At 48.8% G+C, this 21,842-nt stretch overlaps 1 protein-coding gene across 2 annotated transcripts; it reads left to right on the top strand.

The window, feature by feature from the left end:
- On the top strand, positions 238 to 21,586 carry NEMF (nuclear export mediator factor). 2 transcript variants are annotated; one of them, XM_021403935.1, is made up of 33 exons: positions 238 to 392; positions 1,173 to 1,241; positions 2,070 to 2,172; positions 3,062 to 3,187; positions 3,272 to 3,420; positions 3,848 to 3,915; positions 5,475 to 5,561; positions 7,031 to 7,107; positions 7,623 to 7,693; positions 7,784 to 7,859; positions 8,923 to 8,985; positions 9,332 to 9,409; positions 9,754 to 9,962; positions 11,348 to 11,533; positions 12,002 to 12,065; positions 12,552 to 12,640; positions 13,258 to 13,361; positions 13,761 to 13,823; positions 14,532 to 14,644; positions 15,249 to 15,306; positions 15,791 to 15,849; positions 16,321 to 16,441; positions 16,534 to 16,798; positions 17,664 to 17,706; positions 17,791 to 17,840; positions 18,282 to 18,429; positions 18,788 to 18,865; positions 18,940 to 19,134; positions 19,729 to 19,761; positions 20,316 to 20,422; positions 20,503 to 20,546; positions 20,629 to 20,708; positions 21,268 to 21,586. In XM_021403935.1, exons 1-33 carry the CDS (start codon positions 334 to 336, stop codon positions 21,343 to 21,345), a joined length of 3,213 nt encoding a protein of 1,070 aa, XP_021259610.1. In that variant the 5' UTR covers positions 238 to 333; the 3' UTR covers positions 21,346 to 21,586. The 2 variants fall into 2 exon arrangements, with proteins under 2 accessions (XP_021259610.1, XP_021259609.1); XM_021403934.1 differs by having other exon boundaries at positions 16,531 to 16,798.

Raw genomic sequence — 21,842 nt, 5'->3', positions numbered from 1 at the left:
AGGGGTGAACCGGCCCAGGTCGGAAACGGAGCAGGTCAAAACTCCCGTGCCGGTCAGTAGCGGGATCGCGCCTGTGAATAGCCACTGCAGTGTAGCCTGGGCAACACAGAGAGACGCGGGCTCCTTTTGCCCACCCAACGCCACCGCTTTTGCCCACCCGCGCCCCGCAGCCCACCTTGCCGCAAAGCACAGCGCATGCGCGCGGGGCCGAGCGCGCGGCTTGTCGCTGTGGAGGGGATTGGCTCCGTGCGCCAACCGTAGCAGGAGTTCACGCATGCGCGCGGGCGGCCGCGAGGAGCGGGCGGCGGTGGCTCCGGTACCGGCACCGGCACCATGAAGTCACGCTTCAGCACCATCGATATCCGCGCGCTGGTGGCCGAGCTGCGGCTGAGGTACCGCCTGCGGCCCGGCACGGCCCGTGCTGTGCAACTGGGGCTGTGTGCGGCTGTTCTGCCCTGCCCCGCCCCCGTGTGCGAGCTGCGGCCCTGCGAGGGGCCCCCTCCGTGCCCCCTTCACACCGCCAGCGCCTTCCCCAGTGCTTTGCCTCCCCTGCCCGCCGTCAGGAAGGGCTGCTGCTCCTGCCCCCTCCCCGTTTTCCTTCTGCTGTCCCCTGGGCTCTCCCGTTTATATCGTGGGGAAGGCCCCGCGGTCCGTCGGGCCGTGCCCTGATGCCCTTCTGGTGCGGGGCAGCCTGTCCGGCAGCCGCACTCAGCAGAGTCACCGCAGCAGCGGCACACCGTCACGCTGCGTCCCTGCTTGTGCTGGGAAAATGCTGCCCGTTGAGGCCCGGAGCTCCACAGGCGCTGCAGGAGCCCACCCGGAGGAGCACGGCGCTCTGGCGTGTGGCCCTGCCCAGCCGTGCCTGCAGAAGCCTGGCCCCAGCCCGTGCTGCCCAGCAGGAGCTCAGGACAGCTGAGTGTCCGCAGGGGCTCTCATTGCTCTGCCTTGTTGTTTTAATGCACTCTGTCCATGTATAGCAATCTCTCCATCTTTTGGTTCGTCACCTTCCGGCTCGTTCCATTAATCGTTGTTTGCTGCTGCTTTGCTTACTGCTTGGTAATTTATCACTGCTCTCACTTACGTATATTTTCATTATCCAGGGTTGTTTTTTTTTTCTGACGTGTGTGATTTGTGTATTGTGTTCTTCAAGGTACGTGTTTTGTTTTTGACAGCTTACTGGGAATGAGGGTAAACAACGTTTATGATGTGGACACTAAGACGTACCTTATTCGCCTCCAGAAGTAAGGATTTCTTTACATTTCATTGCATTGTTACTATGTTTGCTGCGTGTATGGACTGTGTTTGGCTTTTCTGAGAAGTTTTCAGTGAAATTCTGTTGTTCCCTGATAAAATGCAGTAGTTTTTATTCCGGAAGTTCTTGCAAGATAGCATGTGGTACAGGTATGAGAAGAAGAAAAGTGCTGCAGAAAATGTCCATGAGGGTGGAGGAGTTGCCATAAGAGCACATGGATATTGCTGTTTCCTTTACATAGAATTACTAAGGTTGGAAAAGACCTCTGACATCCCCAACTGCCAGCCTGCTCCACCATACCCACTAAACCACGTCCCTCAGTGCCACATCTCCATGGTTCTGGAACACCTCCAGGGGCAGTGACTCCCCCATCTCCCAGGGCAGCCTGTGCCTGTGCCTCACCACTATTTCTGAGAAGAAATTTCTCCTTATTTTCCTATGTTTTTGTGTGTGAGGAAGGAAGAGAGGAGTAGGAGGAAGGGAGAGTGGCAGTTCTGTGACACCAGTGCCCAGGCAGTGGGTAGGGCACATTGTATCCTCTGCTGCAGCCTGTGGCACCTGCCTGCCTCCAGCTGTGTGGGAGAGTTAACTCCAGAAGCATTTTGCTTGGTCAGTTATCTGTCGATTTAAAGCATGGACATCCTTTTGCTGTCAGCCTGGCTGGAGCACTGTTTGATGGTTTTCATTGGTTTCGGCAACTGTTTTTGGTAGATGATGCACTGCTGGTTGTGGTAGTTCCATCTCATTCCAGTGCAGACTGATGTGTAGTCAGAGGTGGCTGCTCACGTGCCAAATTGAGTCTTTGTTTTGTTAACAGGCCAGACTGCAAGGCCACACTGCTGCTCGAGTCTGGTATACGGATTCACACCACGGAGTTTGAGTGGCCAAAAAACATGATGCCATCTGGTTTTGCAATGAAGGTAAGCGAACCAACATTTTCTTTTTAAAAGGAATGCTGGTTAAAGAAAACAAAATTAATGTTCTGACCTTGGAGACAAGAAAATGCTGAAGGGTTTACCTATTAGATCCTGATCAGGCAGGTGACTGAAGACATGGGAAGAGCAAATTTGGACTTAAGATCACGTCACTGATGCTCAGTGCCAGAAACCATGAAAATGTAGATTTATGAGTGCTAATATTAATGTGCTGAACATTTTGTGTTCACTCATACCTTTCTGAATTTTACTCCAGTGAAACCCTTGTCATTCCAGTTGTGTTGTCCAAATGTATTAATGCTGTGTTAGTAGGGTCTTTGTGTTTGGTCTGTTCAGACTTGGAGGATCCAGGTCTTGCTGCTGGCTGCATTCTTGTAGGCAGATCTGGGGGCTGCAGCTCACACAGATCTGCTTAGCCTGCTGCCTCTGGATGTGGCCTCGTTGAGATGGCTCTGCAAAGACTCTGGGGTGGCTTTCCAGTCCTGCATGGATGTAGGATTAATCCTGGCTCTCTTTGTAATACAAACCCTCTGAACTTTCACTAGCCACTCTCTTGTTGAGGTGACATAGATGACCTTGCTTCGAGCAAGGCAGCGGAACAAATAGCTGTTTTCATAGCAAAAATCATTTGATGTTGACAGTCATGTGACCTATAAATATCAAAGCATTATTATATTTTCTAAGAGCTGTCTTATCTTTATATTATGAAGCCCAGGATTTTTTTCTTTCCTAGTATGTGTATTCAGTAAGAAGCAGTCAGTGTCGTCGGAGGGGTCGATAGCTAAAAAACTAAAAAGCAAATGTATGTTGATGTAAAACGTCACAGGCAGGTGTGTCTGCATCACCTCACAGATGTTCTCTCCGCTATTGGCAGTGCCGTAAGCACCTGAAAACCAGAAGGCTGGTCAGCGTGAGGCAGCTGGGAATAGACAGAATTGTGGACTTCCAGTTTGGGAGCAATGAAGCTGCTTATCACCTCATCATTGAGCTGTACGACAGGGTGAGTGCGAAGCTTGGAATGGTGTTCTGTAAGCGAGCACTTGAGCACAGCCTTTGCTGAGGGCCCGCTGTGGTGTGCTTGCAGGGTAACATTGTGCTGACAGACCACGAGTACCTCATTTTAAACATTCTGAGGTTTCGCACGGATGAAGCAGATGACGTCAGATTTGCAGTTCGGGAACGGTACCCAGTTGACAGTGCAAAAGCACCCACACCTCTGCCAACCTTGGAAAGGTAATTGCTTTTTAATGGTATACGTATTGGAATAAACCCAAATTACGTATGGCTCCGTGTCCAAGTGGAAACTGGTGACGAGTGGTGTCCTTCTTTGGGCCAGTGCTCTTTACCATCTTTATCAATCACCTGGAAAATGGGATCCAGTGCACCCTCAACAAGTTTCTTGATGACACCAAGCTGAGTGGTGCAGCTAATACAACAGAAGGAAGGAATGCCATCCAAAGGGACCTGGACAGGCTTGAAAAGTGGGCCTACTTGAACCTAACAATACTTTGAACTCTGAAAGGTGGTGTATCTGGGGCTAGTCTTCGTGTACCACAGGACATTTTGCCCTTTTAATACTGAAAATGTGTTGTTGCTTCTAAGAAATACAACGTGATCTTAAAATCTGTTGTTCTTTCAAATGGCAACTCTTTTTTTGTAGGTTAACTGAGATAATATCAAATGCACCCAAAGGGGAACAGCTGAAGAGGGTTCTTAACCCACATCTTCGTAAGTAGTTCTGTTTCATAAGGAAGTGAAATGAGGGCAATGTGCGTTCAGTTTAGGTGATTCTGCACATTTTATTAACTTCAAACAGTCTTTTTTTTTTATTTGTGGCAGTCTGCTTTAATGTGTGTTAGAGAAATAATAAAATAAACCAAGCCTTTGAAAACAGAGTAGATTTTTTAAGGAATTTTTATTTAAATCTGACTGCACAGTGGGCCTTGCCATGGTCCTTCCGTGAGGAAGATCTGGGGATAGTTCTGCTGGAGCTTTGACAGTGCATTTTTCCCAGTGTCTCGTCTTTGGTTGTACTGAATAGGAGATGTAGGTGTACAGCCAGGGCAGGGGTGTTGTTAGGGAGTGGCTGGATGATGCCAGTCCTGGGATGAGCACCAATATAAAACCAGGGTGCTCAACCTGTTCATGTGGGTGTTCTCTGGTAAAGACAGGTGAAGCACCCCATGCCTCAGTTCTCCTGACTGCAGAAGCAGACCTGACTTGTTTGGCATGGTCAGAACAACACATTTGGCTTATTCTCCCTTTTTGGCACTGTAGATAGCTGCAGGGTGCCAGGCAGGCATCCCTTGAACAGCTCAAATCACATGATTTGCAGAGCTAAGCGTTACTTTTCCCATTTCTCGATCCTCCTTTTCACCACCCATGTTCCTTTCTTTCTCCAGCTTGCTTTCCTTCTAAAGAAACAACCTGCTTCTAATTACTTTCCTCCCGTTGTCCCAGTTTTGTAGTGCCTGTACCCAAATTCAGTTATTTCTCATACAGCGACCTAGGTAACCTCAGCCTTCAGTAGCATTACTGGTCTGATTACCCAGGCACTGGTGGCTTGGCATGGCTCTGCTCCCTGAAACGGCCACGATTCCTCCCTTCATTGGGTTTGACTGTTTCTCACACCCCTCCTCCCAAACCACCTGCAAAACCTGACCTCCTCTGAGTGCCCCTGTAACTTCTCCCACTTTCCACGCTGGTAACTTTTGTCTTGGAGTTTCTGCTGCTGAATTATGCAGCTTATCACATATTACTCAGTGAGCTTAAGCCCAATGTAGGGCCTGGTCAGCAGTCCTAGCAGAAACACTGGCACTTTACCAGAACAGTGTCTCAGTCCCAGTAGTCATATGCTTTAGAGGCTTCCCACTCTGATCATTGGGCAGCTTTGCATTTAATGTCTTAGCTTGGATTTTTCTTCCATTATTTACCCCGTCTCTTTTGGAACCATTTAGTATCACTCAGTCGTAGATTCTTCACACTTCCAGGCCATCCTAAGCATCCCTAATTTTCTAAAAGCTTTTCAGCTGTAAGCGGAGCCCTGTCAGCTCTGCAGCCAGCCAGCAATTCTGAGGACAACTGCAGGAGTCCTGACCACCTGCTTGCCATAGATTCTGCCTTCTGAATTTGGGAGCACAGTGCCCTCACTCTCTGCAGTCTGGGGATTGACTGTAGTTTCCTGGCCAAGGCTTATTGGAATGCTTTCTGTGATCTTAATGTGAATGCAGATTTCATTGGGAATATTTTCAGCAGGTGGTTATCTTTATTTTTTATTTTTTAAACAGCTTACGGAGCCACTCTCATTGAGCATTGCCTTATAGAAGCTGGATTTTCTGGTTATGTCAAAATAGATCAACATATGGAAAATAAAGGTATGTAGGAAATAACGTTTTAGAGTTCGTACGCATTTTTATGTCTATGTAATGTTCTTTTCAAAGGGATGAGTATTCCTTAAACCTGAAGTTCTGATGGCATGGTTATACGCTGTAATGTTCTACGTTGGGACCAACTTTGTTCACATTAAACTCTAGAATTGTGAATATACTAGAAATCATGAATCATAGAATCCTAGAATGGCTTGGGTTGGAAGGGACCTCAAGGATCATCAAGCTCCAACCCCCTGCTGCAGGCAGGGCTGCCAACCTCCACATCTAATACCAGACCAGGCTGCACAGGGCTCCATCCCACCTGGCCTTGAACACCTCCAGGGACGGGGCATCCACAGCCTCTCTGGGCAGCCTGTTCCAGCACTTCACCACTCTCTTGGTAAAGAACTTCCCCCTGACATCCAACCTAAATCTTCCCTCCTTCAACTTAAAGCCATTTCCCCTTGTCCTGCCATTATCTCCCCTTTCAAAGAGTTGACTCCCCTCCTGTTTGTAGGTTCCCTTGAGGTACTGAAAGGCTGCAATGAGGTCACCCCGCAGCCTTCTCTTCTCCAGGCTGATCAAGCCCAGCTCCCTCAGTCTGTCTTCACAGGGGAGGTGCTCCAGCCCTCTGAGCATCTTTGTGGCCCTCCTCTGGACCCTCTCTGACAGCTCCCTGTCTTTCTTGTATTGGAGGCCCAATATAAATAGCCCAAATAGAACATAGGACTCCTCCTATGGCCTCAGTGATTTTATCATGAGATACTGCCTGCCGTGTCAGGTGAACTCTGGCTATGTGAAGTGAAGTTTATTCCATATAGAAGAGTCAGGCTTCATGAAGCTATAACAAACATGGTGGGGAGTTGATAGAGGAGCAGGCTGAAGTTTATCAGGGAATTATGGATTTGGGTTTTAAAGCCAAGGTAGATTTTTCTGTAGTCTTATATTCTTGTGTGCTTAACGTTTGCCATAAATCAAACAGATTTGTTTACTTTCTACTGCTTTATGGTACTGTAATAAATCAACTTTGTAACAAACAAGTAACTTATCATAGCTATTGCTTTATGCTTTGTCTCAGCAGTTTTATTTTTATTGAAGTGCCAGCTCTTACGTGGTCTTTTTGCATGGAACTCGAATAAACACATCTTTAAAGGTGCATATGTATATATATATATATATGACATTCAAAAATCCCCAAAAGTGAGATGTATTTTTCACAAGGCTTCTTTTTATGATGAACAGTAATTGCTATAGTGAAGCACCAGGGCTAAAGGATATCTGCAGTTTTATCCTTGAGACATACTGGAGTCTTACTCTTGAATATTTGGCAGGGCCGTGTCGTAGCTGGAACTTAATTGGAGGAGCAGTTGCCTGGGTCCTTTGTTGATCTGCTGTTGTGCTGCATTTAGATTAAAAAAAAAGTCTCTCTGTTCTAGGTGTTTTAAACATTCCTCTCCTCCCCTTTCTCTCCTTAGAAAATATTGAAAAAGTACTTAGTGCTTTAGAAAAAGCAGAAGAATATATGACACTGACTGACGACTTCAGTGGAAAGGTAAGTCTCAGCTGGGCACTGTGGCTGTCAGTTATGCAGGAACTGCAGAACTGAACTAGTAGGAGGTATTGCTCAGCATGTGCCTGTTCCTGGCATTATCAGCTCCAGATTCTGTTCTGGGACCTTGGCCTCCAGGTAGGGGGAATAAAAAATTACTTCCATGCACGGGATGTACAGCAGTTAAATAATTTACAGGCAGGTTACGTAGCTCCTTTGAGAATTGCACTTGTGCTCTCACATCAGGTAATGCTCTCCTGCATGTCAGTTGTGCGTTTGTGTGGAGAGCTGTAGGGTAGTTCTGAGGTCTGTAAGGTAAGCTCACCATTGTTAGTGGAATAAGTTGGAGTGGAGACCAGCAAGCAGTCAGGACTTTGCACCACAGAGTCTCCCTGTCAGAGTGCATTGCTGTCTTGGGCTGCTCAGTAGGTTAGCACCTGAATCTTGCTGCCTTCCCAGGATAAGGGGGATTCTTTTCAAAGGCGAATGCTGATAGACATATTTATGCACTCCTTCAGGGTTATATTATCCAGAAGAAGGAGAAAAAGCCAAGCCTGGAACCAGATAAACCAGCAGAAGATATCTACACGTAAATATCTGAAGTATTTATTTCCTTTTCTACTAGTCTGCCTAACTAAAATTAGCTTTCAGGTGATAATATCAAATGTGTATTTTACAGATATGAGGAATTTCATCCTTTCTTGTTTTCTCAACATTCAAAATGTCCGTACTTGGAATTTGACTCATTCAATAAGGTACAGTGCTTTTGCTGATGCTGTACTTAAGTGCTTTAATTGACTGATGCTAAAAAGAACATTTTAAAAAGAGTGCAGAAGTTGCTAATGAAAACGTAGGCCTTGGAAGAGCTGATGAATTTAATGGATAAATGTTTTACACAGAAAAGGCCAAGTAAAATAGGGCCTTTAGGCTGCTGCTGGGCAGTGCTGCCTTTGCTGACTCAGTTGGTAGGCCCTGTCAGTGAAATAACAGCATGTGGCACTACGTGCAGGAGTGTTCCAAACCTGCAGGGCTCTTGGCTGTCGCCGGTCCTGGTCAAACATTTTGTCAGTGGGGAGTTCAAATCCTGAGTTATTGCTGGAGGCAAACAGTCGTTTCCACCATCACAGTGACTACTCTGGAAGCCTGAGGCATCTGATTTACCATGTCCTTGAGCATTGTCCTTCCTGGTCCTTGACTCACTGACTTTATGTGGAATCATTAACTGCCTGCTGTCCCTGACCTTGATCTTTAGAGTTCTCGATTCCCTTTCCTGCTCTGCTTGCTGTCTGAGTTTCTGTCATCTTCTTCCCAGCACTGATGGTCTGAGCAGCCTGAAACCATCCTCTCCTTTTGTTTTAACCACAGTTATCTGGAAACTGGAACAGTCCACCAGGAGCAGTCCTTAGCCATAGTTTCTAAGCTTTCTGTATGTGTTTTTTTTTTTTTTTAATGACCTATTGAAGCAGCAGGGATTCAGGGCAGATAGGCCTGTAATTGCAACCACACATCTGCAGAGCACATTGTGTGAAACAGCAGGTTCCATTTCACCATCTCTTAATAAGAAATGAAGGCCTTAGTTTGGCCAGCTAGTTACTGTCGTGCATAGCACACAGCTTGTAGTGAGACAGATCCATGAGGGCCTTGCTCAACTCATCTCCTGCAAAGGTAAATTGGAGAAAGTGACTGAGTCTTGTTTGAGCATATCTCCTCTTTTAGTGCTCTGCAGTCACCTCTCTTGTGCCAAACCTTCTCTGCCTGCTTGTTGCTGGTATAGGTTAATGCAACTTGGAGATCCTTAAAACCAATTTTCTCTTGCAGGCAGCAGATGAGTTCTACTCCAAGCTTGAAGGACAGAAAATCGACCTGAAAGCATTGCAGCAGGTATGCTCTCGTGGGGGTGGAGCACCTGAGGTGGCTCACTGAGCTTCGAGTGCTTCCTTGGGACATTCTGATTCTGCAGTTGGGGGTGGGGGAGGTGTTGCTTACTTATTTGTGCTATGGAGATGCTGAGTCAGCGGAGAGAGGATTTCAGACTAGATAATATAGCAGTTAGTTCTGCTGGGAATGCAAGTAATAATGCTAACAACAGTATTTTGGCATCTTTGCTTCTCTTATGCTGTTGTGTTTTTCTTTTCTGGAATGCTGTATTGAGTCTCTTACAGTGATTAGATGATAAGATGCCATTTATATATATGTTGTTTTTTTCCATGTTAATCTCTTATGAAAGGAAAAACAAGCATTGAAGAAACTTGAAAACGTCCGTAGGGATCACGAGCAAAGACTGGAAGCTCTTCAGCAAGCTCAAGTAAGACTGGAATTTTGTATCTAGGAAGGTACAGATATGCACCTGCTGGTCTTGATTGCTGTGGTCAGCATTAGACCCCAAAGTGAGCCCTGCTGTTGTCAGAGTGCCTTGTAACCCACCAGGGAGCCTAGGCTTGCCCAGTGGGCCTCTGCTCTCTTACAAACACTTTGTACTTCCCTTGCCAAAATTTACCTATGCAGCTCTGCTTGCAGGAGTCAAGTTGGCCACCCGCCCCGCGCCATTTGTGAATTTTGTCTCAATATTAATTACTTCTGTTAATTTAAAAATATTGCTGAGTATGCGTTCGGCTTCCATGGGTATAAATCTCTTTTTTTAACCTTAAGGAAGTTGACAAGATAAAAGGAGAGCTGATAGAAATGAACCTGGAGATCGTGGAGCGAGCCATCCAGGTGGTGCGTAGCGCGTTGGCCAACCAGATAGACTGGACAGAGATCGGAGCAATTGTTAAGGAAGCTCAGGCACAGGGAGACCCCGTTGCAAGTGCCATCAAAGAATTAAAGCTTCAGACAAATCACATCACCATGCTGTTGAGGTAAGTGGCAAAGGACTGCATGATGTGAGCTGCACAGGAGGCGGGTGTCTTTTTGGGCTGTACATTGTTACTGAAGCTATTCTGTTTTATTCACGAGCTGTGTGAAGAGAACATGGTTTTGTGGGCAAAGATGGATGCCTCCTTTTTTTGCTTTCAATAACAGTAATAATTTGATCACTGTAATTATTGTTCTGGCATTTTTAAGAGGCTGTCTGACTGTATTCTCAATCATTGGAAGGTGTTGTAAAGCAGTAGAGGTCCAAACCACCCTTGTATTAGGCAGCAGTTAGCTGTGCATGCTTTGCTAATTACTTTGGTCTAAAATTCCCATGAGACCCTGTTCCTTTCGATGCTGAAAGCAGTCCAGTGAGAGGCTGGGGGGTCAGCATTGCAGCTGCTGTGAGCTGCAAGGTTTGATGCTGGTTCTGTGAGAAGTCCTGGTAGTGAGACACTCTTGGGAATGTTTTTACGCAGGTTTGATGCTGTATCGTGATGCTAGAGATTTAAAAAAGACAGAAAACGAAGTGGTAATTTCTTTTTACTAGCTAGAACTTTCGCTATGAAAGCTGTAATGTGGCAAAGTTCATTTATGAATTTTTAGTTATCATTTTCATAAATGTTAACATAGAGAGTAAACTTGATTTCGGGAGTGAGCTCTGTGTTTGCATCAATCTCCATCCTCCATTTTAATGGCAGGTTGTGATTGCTTTGCTGGTCAGTCCCACAGTGTTGAATCACGTATGCATCCTTAGCACAGAGGGCTGTGGAGACATATTTCCATTTATGAAGAAAACTATTTTATGCTGCTTTACTGTCTTCTGCTACACAGACGTAGCACAGCTGCGTTGAGCTGGATTGAATGTTGAGCAGGGACAAATCCCAGCTCATGTTTGCTCAGCATAGCTGCTTGAAAGCTGTGGAACGGACAGTTTAGGGCACCTTGAGCCAGGGGTTTGGAGCAGGTAACCTCCAGAGGACCCTTTCAACCTCAGCCCTGGTGGGATTCTACAGTTCTAGTTCTCTGATTTGTTTGTTTTTAAGGTTTGAAGCTGGAGCACTGCTGTCCTGTTTACCAAGTCGGTCTGATGATGTAGCTGCTCCTTGTTTCCATGCAGTGTTCAGGCTTAGAATGTCTTGCATCTCTTTTACATGATGAAAGTAGAACTTCAGAACTGTTCTTTATGATAAAGCCTAGATTTTTCTCTAGGTTGATAGCGTGGATGTGTGTCTTTTGAAAGAAAGAGATGCCTTGGAAGCTGTTGCTTCCTTGGATTAGAAAGTGTGGACTCATTTTTTTTTAATGTTCCCCCCCCCCCCCCCAGTTGCAATGAGATTAACAAATAAACAGTTCTCTTATCTCAACCATGTGATATCATGTTTTTTAGGAACCCATATGTATTATCTGAAGAGGAAGAGGAGGGGGAGGATGCTGATTTAGAGAAAGAAGAAACAGAAGAGCCAAAGGGAAAAAAGAAAAAAAATAAAAACAAGCAGCTGAAGAAACCTCAGAAAAACAAACCCTCATTAGTTGATGTTGATCTCAGTTTGTCTGCGTATGCCAATGCCAAAAAGTAAGGTTCAGAATGTGTGTGCTTCATAAGTATAAGTTTCTGTATGCTTGCAGTTGTTAGTGATAAGCCATAGAAAGGGCTCTGTCTATATCTTTCTAAAAAGAAACATTAGAAATTGAAGTGGGTGGATTGCCCTGAGGTGTAGGATGTGCATTTTCCTGGTCAAAAACCAGTGTCTTGTGGTTGCACAGCAGATATTCTCTAGCTGTGGCATTAATATGGCTTTGAGTACAATTCTGGGCAGTGGCAGAACATGGCTACTTCTTGTTGCACAGCAGTCCAAGCACTCTGTCAGCCTGAGAAGGGAAGTCACTTTGTTTGGCTGCTTTTCTCAGGTGAGGAGATCCAAAGATCTGGGCTAAAGAGTACCGTCTCCAAATGGAAGGTTTACAACAATTGTAAAGAATCATGAGAAATGCATTCTAAAAACACTGGGATTTCAAGCAGAAACAAACTTGTCTTTTGCAGGTACTATGATCACAAGAGGCACGCAGCTAAGAAAACACAGAAGACAGTAGAAGCTGCAGAAAAGGTATTTTTCTGTGTTTTTAGAAGATATTTAAAAGCCAAGTCCCTGTCACTGATACCTGGACAAGCCTGCCTTAGTTTAGGTAGCTCTGATGAGACCTGAAAGGTGAGGACAACCGACCAGGGTTGTGGTGGTGTTAAGCTCTCAGGTGCCTGCTGTGCTGTTTGGGCAGCACTGTGAGCACAGTGAGAGCTGCCTGCTGGAGGTGCTGCCTGAGCTGAAATTACAGAGGGAGCAGTGGGAAGGCAGTGGGAATCCTTGTGCTGATATCCAGGGCCCACCGTGCAGGGCAGACCGTTGTTGTAAGACAGATTTTGACTTAGTCTTGTCCTGTGCACAAGGGGAATATGGGCTTGCTACCAGCAGTATGTGGAGCCTGCACTCTCAAAAAGGTTCTGAGACATTTCCTGTCTCTTTTCGTGCTGTCCAGTCAGCAGTTTTGTGATTCCTGTGCTGGCAGATTGGAATCATGCTTTTTTGTCTAAATAGGCATTTAAATCAGCTGAGAAGAAGACGAAGCAGACACTGAAGGAAGTTCAGACAGTAACCACCATTCAGAAAGCAAGAAAGGTCTATTGGCAAGTACAGTTTTGTTGTTATTAACTGATGTGTTGGGAACGTGCACACATTTAAAACATTTGCACCAGTCTGACTTCACGAGCTCGGAAGTGGAGCTAAGTCTGATTTCTGAGCACTGTGCTTTGCACTCAGCCTCTGTCAGTTGCTCATTTGAGCTTCTGGCCTGATCCTGATGGTGCCTTTGCCTGGGAAGGTTCTTTTCCATGGATGTGGATTGTAGTTGAGCTGAGTTTTTGGCTTTAGCACAGCTAGGAAGATGGGCTTAGCAAAGCCAGAGAACTTCCCTGTTACTTTCTGGCAGCTCGGTATCTGTGAGATAGCGACAGCAGGTTTTCACAAATGAACAAAGGTTTTGATAGTTTAATAACTAAATCATGAAAAATAAATAGGAGGTGGCTGGGCTTCTTGGGCATCACTGCTGGCAGTGATGTTGTATTTGTGTCATGCCTTGTCTGTGTGCCCCAGGCACATGGATGGGTATGAAGCTATTTGTGGTGTCTTTTGTACGTGATAGATGCTAAGATGAATATTGTCTGACTTTGGTACACCGAGTATCTCTGTAACATTCCGTTAGTTCCAGGTGTTTTTCACACAGTGGATTGGTGTAATTTGGCAGGTTTGAGAAGTTCCTGTGGTTCATTAGCTCTGAGAATTACCTTGTTATTGCTGGAAGAGATCAGCAGCAGAATGAGCTGATTGTGAAGCGGTATCTTAAACCAGGTGAGTCATTAAGTGGGGTATATCAGTTTCTTTTTTTCAGGTTGTCCAAGAATGACACAGGGAGGTCTGTCTGCTTTGCTGTTAGGCTGGGACTTAAGCAAAAGGGCTTCTGGTGATTGTGAGTCCTGAGGACTGTGTGTGTGTGTGTGTGTTGTCTGCAGAGTGCTGTGGGAGGCTGCATCCTGCAGCACTGTGGGTAAGAGTAGGTTGGGTGGACTGCAGTCGGGAGCAAAGGAGCTAATCCTGCCTGGAGCAACTGGGGTGGACTGAAAGACTCTTCCCATCCTGTTGCTTGCAGACAAGAGAGCTGTTTCCCACTGGTGCTGGGAACCTTCACCTTAGCTCTGGTGGTCTGTGTGGTTACCACATGCATAACTGACTGAGTTGTTTCTTTTCCAGGGGACATATATGTGCATGCTGACCTCCACGGAGCCACAAGCTGTGTGATCAAGAACCCGACAGGTACCTTGTGTGGGGCTGATTTGGGGGCTTGTAGAAGCCTCAAGATGCTGCATTGCATGTCTGAGTCCAGCCCAGCGAGTTCCTTCCCCCCTCACTGCAGCACCCAGTTCCTGGAGATGCTTCAGCTGGGACACGAGAGGCATCGGTCCCTCCAAGATCAGGTTGTCATCACCTGAAAGTGCTTCCCAGCCATGGCTGGCTGCTTGTGCTTGTTCAGTTGAGCTCCTGGTGGGAAGCAGCAATGGAGCTGTGCTCACTGAGGGAAGCAGTAATTGATGGCAGAAGTGGTGGTGCAAGTGCTTCGCTGCTGGTTGCAGGGACTTGGAGACCTGCCGAGATTTTTGTAGATGGCATCAGCAGTTTGGGTGCTGGCAGGGGGGGCTGATCTCAGCACAGAAGTGTTAGTGTGGTTGTATGCGTCCCATGGGAGATCAGCTGTGCAAACCTGTGCCCTGTTCGTGGGAGGTGGCAGAGATTGGCCTTGTGAGCAATGCACTTGCTGCTCCCTTGCAGAGCTGAGCTGAGGAAGGAGCAGTAGCACGTCTGGTTTCAGCCTCTGCTGAGGAGCTGTGAAGAGCAGCTGCGGATGCTGCTTGTGCCTTGCAGCTGAGCCAGGCCACGCTGGGTTAGGGTGCGTGTGGAAGTTGTGGGATGATGTCTGTTGTGCGTATGTTGCACTCACAGATGGGTCGGGTGTTCCTGTTGTAGGTGAGCCGATTCCTCCGCGCACCCTGACGGAGGCGGGCACGATGGCTTTGTGTTACAGCGCTGCCTGGGATGCCCGCATTGTCACCAGTGCTTGGTGGGTCTCCCACAACCAGGTGAGGACACTTGGGCTTGACCTTTGCAGGTAGAACATCTGGAGGAACTGCTGTGGGACTGCAGAGGTAGTGGCTCTATCTGGAGCTGATGGATGGGGCTGAAAGCGTTCTCTGATGGTGTTCCTTGCACTTAGGGTAGGGATGGGGAGGTTAACCTCTGACACGATGTGAGCATGAGTGAGGAAACACTGCAAGCTTGTCTTCTTGCTACCAAAGGGGCAACGCTTCTGTTACATTTTAGAAATAGGCTTTTTTTTCTTTCACTTGGGCTTCTAGCTTATGTATGAACTCTGGTCTCAGTGCATTTCCAAGTAACTCAACTGTCAGTGTAGAGAGATGACGGTAAAGTGAAGGTTGCAGAGTCTTCTGTGTTCCTGTGCCTGACTAGCTCAGATTCTAAAGCACAGTGCCAGTACAGTGCGACTGAACTGGAACATCTCCTAGGGAAACATCCTACAAAGGACAGAAAAACCCTTGGATATGGAGTTCTTACAGAAAGCTACTCCCAAAAGTTAAAAACGTGGCTGGCTAGAACATTGCTGTTGTGGTGCTGTTATTACACAAGGCTCATCTTCCGTGACATACTTGTATCGTGTTTTTCTAGGTTTCTAAAACTGCACCTACAGGAGAATATCTCACTACTGGAAGCTTCATGATCCGAGGTGAGGCACAAAGCAGCAGTGTGAGCATGTTGTGAAGTGTTTCCACAGAATCACAAAGTGATTGGGGCCGGAAAGGACCTTGAAGCTCCCGCAGCCCCTGCCGTGGGCAGAGCCATCTCCCACCAGGTCGGGCTGCCCAGGGCCCCATCCTGCCCGGCCTTGGGCACTGCTAGGGATGGGGGCATGTGCTGTGCTGTGCTGCAATGGCAAGGCAGTGCCCTGAGCTGCCTCCTTGCTGTGGCAGCTTGCACTTCTCAGTCTGTTCTGAGCAGTTTAGACCAAACACATCTGCTAGCTGGGGCCCCGGGCAGAAGCCTGTTAGCGGAACTGCTTTGTGTTTCTCCTGCTCTGCTCTCGTCCAAAAGCTAGAACAAACCCTGGTGTAACTTCTGGTAGCTTAAAGCTTCAAATGAAAATGAATTTAAAAAAAACACACCATCTAACACAGCTATTAAACCTCTTCATGAGACTCTTTGTTTTACAGGGAAGAAGAATTTTCTTCCACCTTCGTATCTGATGATGGGCTTTAGCTTCTTGTTTAAGGTACTGCTTTTTCTGCGCAGCCCTTGCTGCCTTTTGTAATTTGTTTAAGCTGCTGGAAACTTATTTTCTAGTTGTCAGTATATTCCCAATTACCTTTTTTCTCGTTTGAACATATCCCATAGAATGCTTCCTGCTGAAGATGACTTTCCTCTCGTTTCCATTTTTTCCCTGGTTTTTGTTACCTTATTGCAAACCAAACGCACTGTTAACGTGACTGTCTCTGCTGGATTTTTATACAAGCTCTGTTTGAGGCCTGTGTGTGTCTGCTGCTCGTGCAGCACCGTGTGCTTCTTTGCTAGCTGCACTTGCTGGGTTGTCAGAATAGGTTTAAATCGTGCTGATTTGGCTTTACTGCCCTTGGAATGACAAGAAGCGTTCAAAGGGAAAGAGTAAGGCTGAGTCAGGTGCTCTCCAAGTAGGCAAGCCTTGGTGGAGCTGGGGCTGGCCACGTAGAGCTGCCTTTGTTGTTAGGTGGATGAAAGCTGCGTTTGGAGACACCGAGAAGAAAGGAAGATCAAAGTGCAGGACGAGGACCTGGAAACGGTTTCCAGCAGCGCCAGCGAGCTGGTGTCGGAAGAAGTGGAGCTGTTAGGTATGGCACACACTGCTGACAGAGGCATCTGTTGGGCTCACTCTGCCGTTTCTAACGTGGGCTGTGTTTTCCTCACCTGTGTGCCCCAGAAGGAGGGGATAGCAGCAGCGAAGAGGACAAGGCGGAGTGTCAGGAAGCACCAGAAGATGTGGAAGCCGCATCTGAAAATAATGGCGATGAGAATGTTGGCGACCTTGACCAAGGCAGAGTAAACACACCTCCTGTGCCAGAGGCTGTCTCTGAAGAGGATGATGGAGAATCTGATGTGGAACGTCCAGATCCAGAGAGTGAAGTGAAAGAGGAAGAGGTGAATTACCCAGATACAACCATCGACCTGTCCCATCTTCAGTCCCAAAGGTGAGCCAAGCAGCAGCTGTGCTGATCAGCGGCGTGGGCCCTCCTGGGGTTCTCCATGCTGTTCAAATGCTGCCAAGACCAGGGCTGTGACGAGCTGCCATCACTTCGTGTTGCTCAGCTACGCGGGGTGCAGGGCAGTAACGCCGTGCTGTGATAATGCTGCCGTGCTGTGTACCATTCCCTGCCCCTTCCCTTCAGAGCTCTCGCTTTGGCTCCCCTCCTGAAGTACACACACAGTTACCCATCCCCCAGTGAGGGCTGTCTGGCTCTTTGGTTGCTGTTTGTTGTGGCCTGTTTTGGCCCAAGCATCCCTCCATCACCCACACACTGATTTTGCTCCTCAGGAGATGGCTGCCCCACTTTTCTCAGACCCAAGGATCTGAGTCACTGGTTGCTTCTGCTCTGCCAAGCCGGTGCTGAGCTACTGCTCCGCATGTAGCTGCGGGATGAGCTCATCTCCCTGATGTCTTTGGAAGTGGAACTCCTCAGAGGGCGTAAGGCAGAGTGGGTGGAAACAGGCAGCCCTTGTAGGGAGCACCACGGCCAATCTGTGCTGTTGTGCATGGGCGCTCAGCATCAGGGTGCTCACTTACTGTGTGTTCATTTACTGTGTGTTATGTACAGGCTGCCCTTGTTGCCTGCATTGCTGTGTGTGTTTGAGGCAATCTGGCACAGATCTGAGGACTTGTTTTGTAAACCGAATCCCGATATTGCTGCCCTTTTCTGTTCACCCAAGCTGCCTTTTTGAAGAAGTAGAAAGCCAGGCGCAGTGTGACCAGGCCGGCTTATGTCTGGGGTGTGGGTGAGCGTGCAGGGTTGAGCTGCTCTTCATCCAATGACGAGCTGAATTTTGATCTCCCCGCAGATCCCTGCAGAAAACCATCCCCAAAGAGGAAGAGCCCAACTTGGTAAGGTCCCAGCTCGGGTTTGGGGCAAAAATCAGTGTCACTGCAGCTGGACGTGGTGTGCCCTAACTGTGTTTCACGTCTTAGAGTGACAACAAGTCCCAGGGCCGAAGGCATCTGTCTGCCAAGGAGAGGAGGTGAGAGCATCGCCGTGTGTGGGGTGAGGCGAATTCCTTCCTCCTCCTCATTCCTTCTCCAGGGAGCGGTGTGAGTGGGATTGGGGAATGGAATGTGGGGGTCAGTGTGTTGTCATCAGGAAAGCTAGAAATCCTCCTCCACCTGGGTTTGGACTGTGAACACAGCTGTGTCAGAGATGTCACTGGCCAGCCAGCAGCCCAGGGGCTGGGAGGCTTTGGGAGGTGATCACTCACAGGTGGGGGTTCCAGCTCCAGCAGTTAAACCTTCCTGCTTAGAGTTCCCTGCGTACCCATGGGTTTGAGTTTGTACCCAGGAGTTATTTCCAGTGGATGTGCCTCAGGCTCCCTGTGGCTGGGAAGCAGAGTGGCAGTGCTGGCAGGAGAGCAGCAGCCTCCTCCATCGCAGCAAGAGGCATTGTGTCAAGGGATTGTTTTCCTTAGGGAAATGAAGAAAAAGAAGCAGCAAAATGACTCTGAGAACGTGGATCCTCCTGAAGAGAAGCAGAAAGACACGGAGGCACAGCGTCCCCCTGCTCCCAACACCAGTAAGGCTGTGCCAGCCCCTCAGCCCATCAAGCGGGGCCAGAAGGTGAGCGGAGTCCAGGTTTACCCATGAGCTGAGCCATTACCATGTGAAATGTGGGCTCGTCCCCTGCACGTGGAGAAATTCGGGGCTTCCCTGGGATGACCATGGCGCCCGATTTTCAGGCTCTTGGTGGAGCTCTGGGTGTTATTTGGGAGGATGGTGCTGGTCTGTGGGCTTTAAGCACGCGGTGCTGCTCTCACTGAATCCACAGTCCCTTGGTTACTGGTGAACTGCTCAGAAAGAGGCTTGGGAGACCTCGGAGAGTGTGTGTGCGTGGGCACAGCGTTTAGTTCTTTGCCTGTGGGTGGCAAAGCTGTGCAAAAGTCACTTCCTGAAGGTGCTGGTGCGCTTTCTTCTCTAGAGTAAAATGAAGAAGATGAAGGAGAAGTACAAGGACCAGGATGAGGAGGACCGGGAGCTCATCATGAAGCTGCTGGGGGTGAGTGCAAGGAGCTCTGCCGCCCCGTGGTGCCGCGCTCGCTGGTTCTGACCTCCTCTTATGTGCCACCCCAGTCTGCAGGATCAAACAAAGAGGAGAAGGGGAAAAAAGGGAAAAAGGGGAAGACGAAAGAAGAGACGGCCAAGAAGCAACAGCAGAAATCCAAGGCAGCGCATCGCAGTGCAGGAGGGGGCAAGGAGATGCTGCCAGGAGGAGTCCTGCTGCACGAGTCAGAGGACCCAGCCCTGGAGGAGCAGCAGGATGAGAAGGTGAGCAGTGTGCTGGCCTCTCCTCTCCTGTCCACACATCTCTTCCTTCTCACCCGCTGCTGTGGGCTCCTGGTGCTGCGTAATGCCGTTCTGCTGGGGGGGCTGAGCTGGTTTCGGAGCGCTGGTGGAGATGAGCATGCCTAACACCCTCTCTCCTGGAGCACTTTGGTTTCCAGAAGCAGCAAAAGGACCCTGCAGCAATCCATGTGCACGCTGTGTTCCCAGCACAGCCAGGATGAGGGCTTGAGTACCTCACCAGGCTGCTGAGGATCCAGCTCAGTCAGTACCTCCCACTCGGTGCAGCTGAAGTGTAACTGAGAGCTCTCCAGCTCCGACGTTGTGAGTCAGTATCTCTGAATCACAGCCCATCTCTCTCCTCCCAGTTTGGCGTGTGCCAAGCTAATTAGGAGTTTTGAGAGAAACAGCCTTCCCCCCACCTACGTAGAAGTGCTCTTTTTACCTTTAAAACAATTTGTCTGTGCAATGAGAATTTGGCTTTTTGTGTACTGCTGATAAAAGAACTGCTTTTCTCCATGGGCTCGGGGATCAACAAGCAGGTATGTGCTCATTTCAGCTCCTTTTCTGTGTTGACAGGATGAGCAAGACCAGGATCAGCCGGGAGCAGAGGTAAATGCTCTCATCTTTGAAACTGCAAAATGTGCTGAGGAGAAGGGCTTACTCCCCCTCAGCGCTGCTGGGCCGTGCAGTAGCACACAGCTCGTGTCAGCAGGACCAGGGGCACAGAGCTGGCTCTCTGCAGGTTGGGGCTGGCGTGGAGGTTCATGTGCTGAGCCCTCCACAAGGGTTTGGTTCTGCTCTTAGGGCCCCCTCTGTGCCCGAGGCTGCTTGAACCCAGCTTTCTTCTTGCACTGCTTATCGCATACATCCCCTATGGAAACCGAGGAGTGGCTGAACTGAAGGTTGGCCCCTGGCTTTGGAGGCCTTTGCACTGCTCAGTAGCAGGTGGCTCTAGGCTGAAGGGTGACACAGGCTGCTGCAGTGCAGTTTGGTTTAGAATTTTGCAGAGTGCCCTGTAATTACAGGCTGCGGGTGCTGCCCAAGGCTGGTAATTAGCTGGGTTCTTTAAATCCTTTAATAAAAGGCTAACGGGAGGAGGGAGCTTTAGGTGGTGGTTGGGGGTTGGTGCTGTTCTGGTCACAGCATGCCTCCTTCCCCTTCAGGACGGCACGGCCCTGCTGGACTCACTGACGGGCCAGCCCCACGCCGAGGACATCCTGCTCTTTGCCGTGCCCATCTGTGCTCCATACACGGCCATGACCAACTACAAGTGAGTTGCAGCCCTTGCTGGGGGTCAGCTTTGGGGGTCGGCCCGGCCCCTTGACTGACGGAAACTTTTTCTTTTGAAAGGTACAAAGTCAAGCTCACTCCGGGCACCCAAAAGAAAGGAAAAGGTGCTGTATGAAAGCAGCTGACTCCTCAGCGCTGGAAGCCAGCGCACGTTTCCGTTTTCAAATCTTTCTCGTGTTTTTACAGCTGCAAAGATTGCCTTGCATAACTTCATGCAATCCAAAGAAGCTACTGCAAGAGAAAAAGACCTGTTCCGCAGCGTTAAGGTGAGTGGGCTCTTCACGGTGTTTCTCTCACACGTGTAAGAGCAGCAGAGAAATGGCCACACTGGGGGTGAATTACTACTTCACAAAAGCAGCGTGCCAGTGCTCCTTTCGGCACAGTGCTGTGCTCCTTGGTTCTGCTGGGGGAGATTTGCTGGGAGGAACTGGCAGAACGTGAGCCTCAGCAGCATCGCTGGGCTGCAGGTTTGTTCTGTGATGCGAGTAATGTCTGACAAAAGCATCGTCTGCCTCCAAGCCTCTGGGTCTGGGAGGCCGTTCCCACTCCCACTGGCCGTGAGGGCAAACTGCTGACCCAGCGACCCCTGCACAGTGGGGCGGGTGGGCAGAAGCTGCCCAGGAAACCATCCCTTGGTTCTACATGAACGAACCACGGGGAGAGCAGCAGCAGCAGCCTGACGTGAGCCCTGCGTTCTCTGAGGGGAGAGCTGGCAGCAGCGGGCGCATCGCTTCACGCCGGCTCGCTCAGAAGCACTGCCTGGGGAGGAAGATGCTTGTAAATGCCTTTCTGCTCGTTCCATTTATCTCCTCTGACGTTTTGCAGGATACCGACTTATCAAGAAATATTCCCGGTAAAGTGAAAGTGTCTGCGCCGAATCTGCTCAACAGGAAGAAGAAGTGAGTGGGTACTTGAGTTTCAGCGCTGAACTGCAGCTGTGCAGAAGAGGTCGGTGCCTGCAGGAGGGGGCCCACAGCCCTGCCCTGCCTGCTGCCACACAGCTGCATTTAGCTTCCCTGGCAGCAAGCAGATGTGGACCAGTTCCTCCATCGTGGTTTAGATGGACTCTGACAACAGCATTGATACAAACAGCGTAAAAACACGCGAGTAAATTGCTGGCCTTTGGTCAGTGATGAGCTGTCAAGCTGTGTGCTCTCTCATGCTTTCCCCACACTTCTCTGGGCTTAGGCGTGCCCTGATTTCCTGCGGCACAAGCTGAGATGTGCTGTTTCTGCCTAACCTGCCTCCTTCCCCTGCACGGGGGCCAGAGCTCCTGGCGGGAATGTTTCAGTGCAGAATGCTTTGCTTGAGAAAAGACAGTTATTGTCCCCAAAACACAGCATGGAGATAGGCCAGGAGCTAAAAATCCCAGCTCCCGTGCTTCCCCAGCTCCCAGCACT

This window comes from Numida meleagris, chromosome 6, assembly GCF_002078875.1.
Source record: "Numida meleagris isolate 19003 breed g44 Domestic line chromosome 6, NumMel1.0, whole genome shotgun sequence".
Classification (NCBI taxonomy): domain Eukaryota; kingdom Metazoa; phylum Chordata; class Aves; order Galliformes; family Numididae; genus Numida; species Numida meleagris.
This window is presented reverse-complemented; position numbering and strand designations above follow the sequence as displayed.

Excerpts from the sequence above, each read along its gene's own strand:
- NEMF (XM_021403934.1), top strand. The coding sequence starts at position 334 with ATGAAGTCACGCTTCAGCACCATCGATATCCGCGCGCTGGTGGCCGAG. Across the intron at positions 2,173-3,061 it reads CATCTGGTTTTGCAATGAAG|TGCCGTAAGCACCTGAAAAC; the intron begins GTAAGCGAACCA and ends CGCTATTGGCAG. Across the intron at positions 12,641-13,257 it reads AAAGCAAGAAAGGTCTATTG|GTTTGAGAAGTTCCTGTGGT; the intron begins GCAAGTACAGTT and ends GTAATTTGGCAG.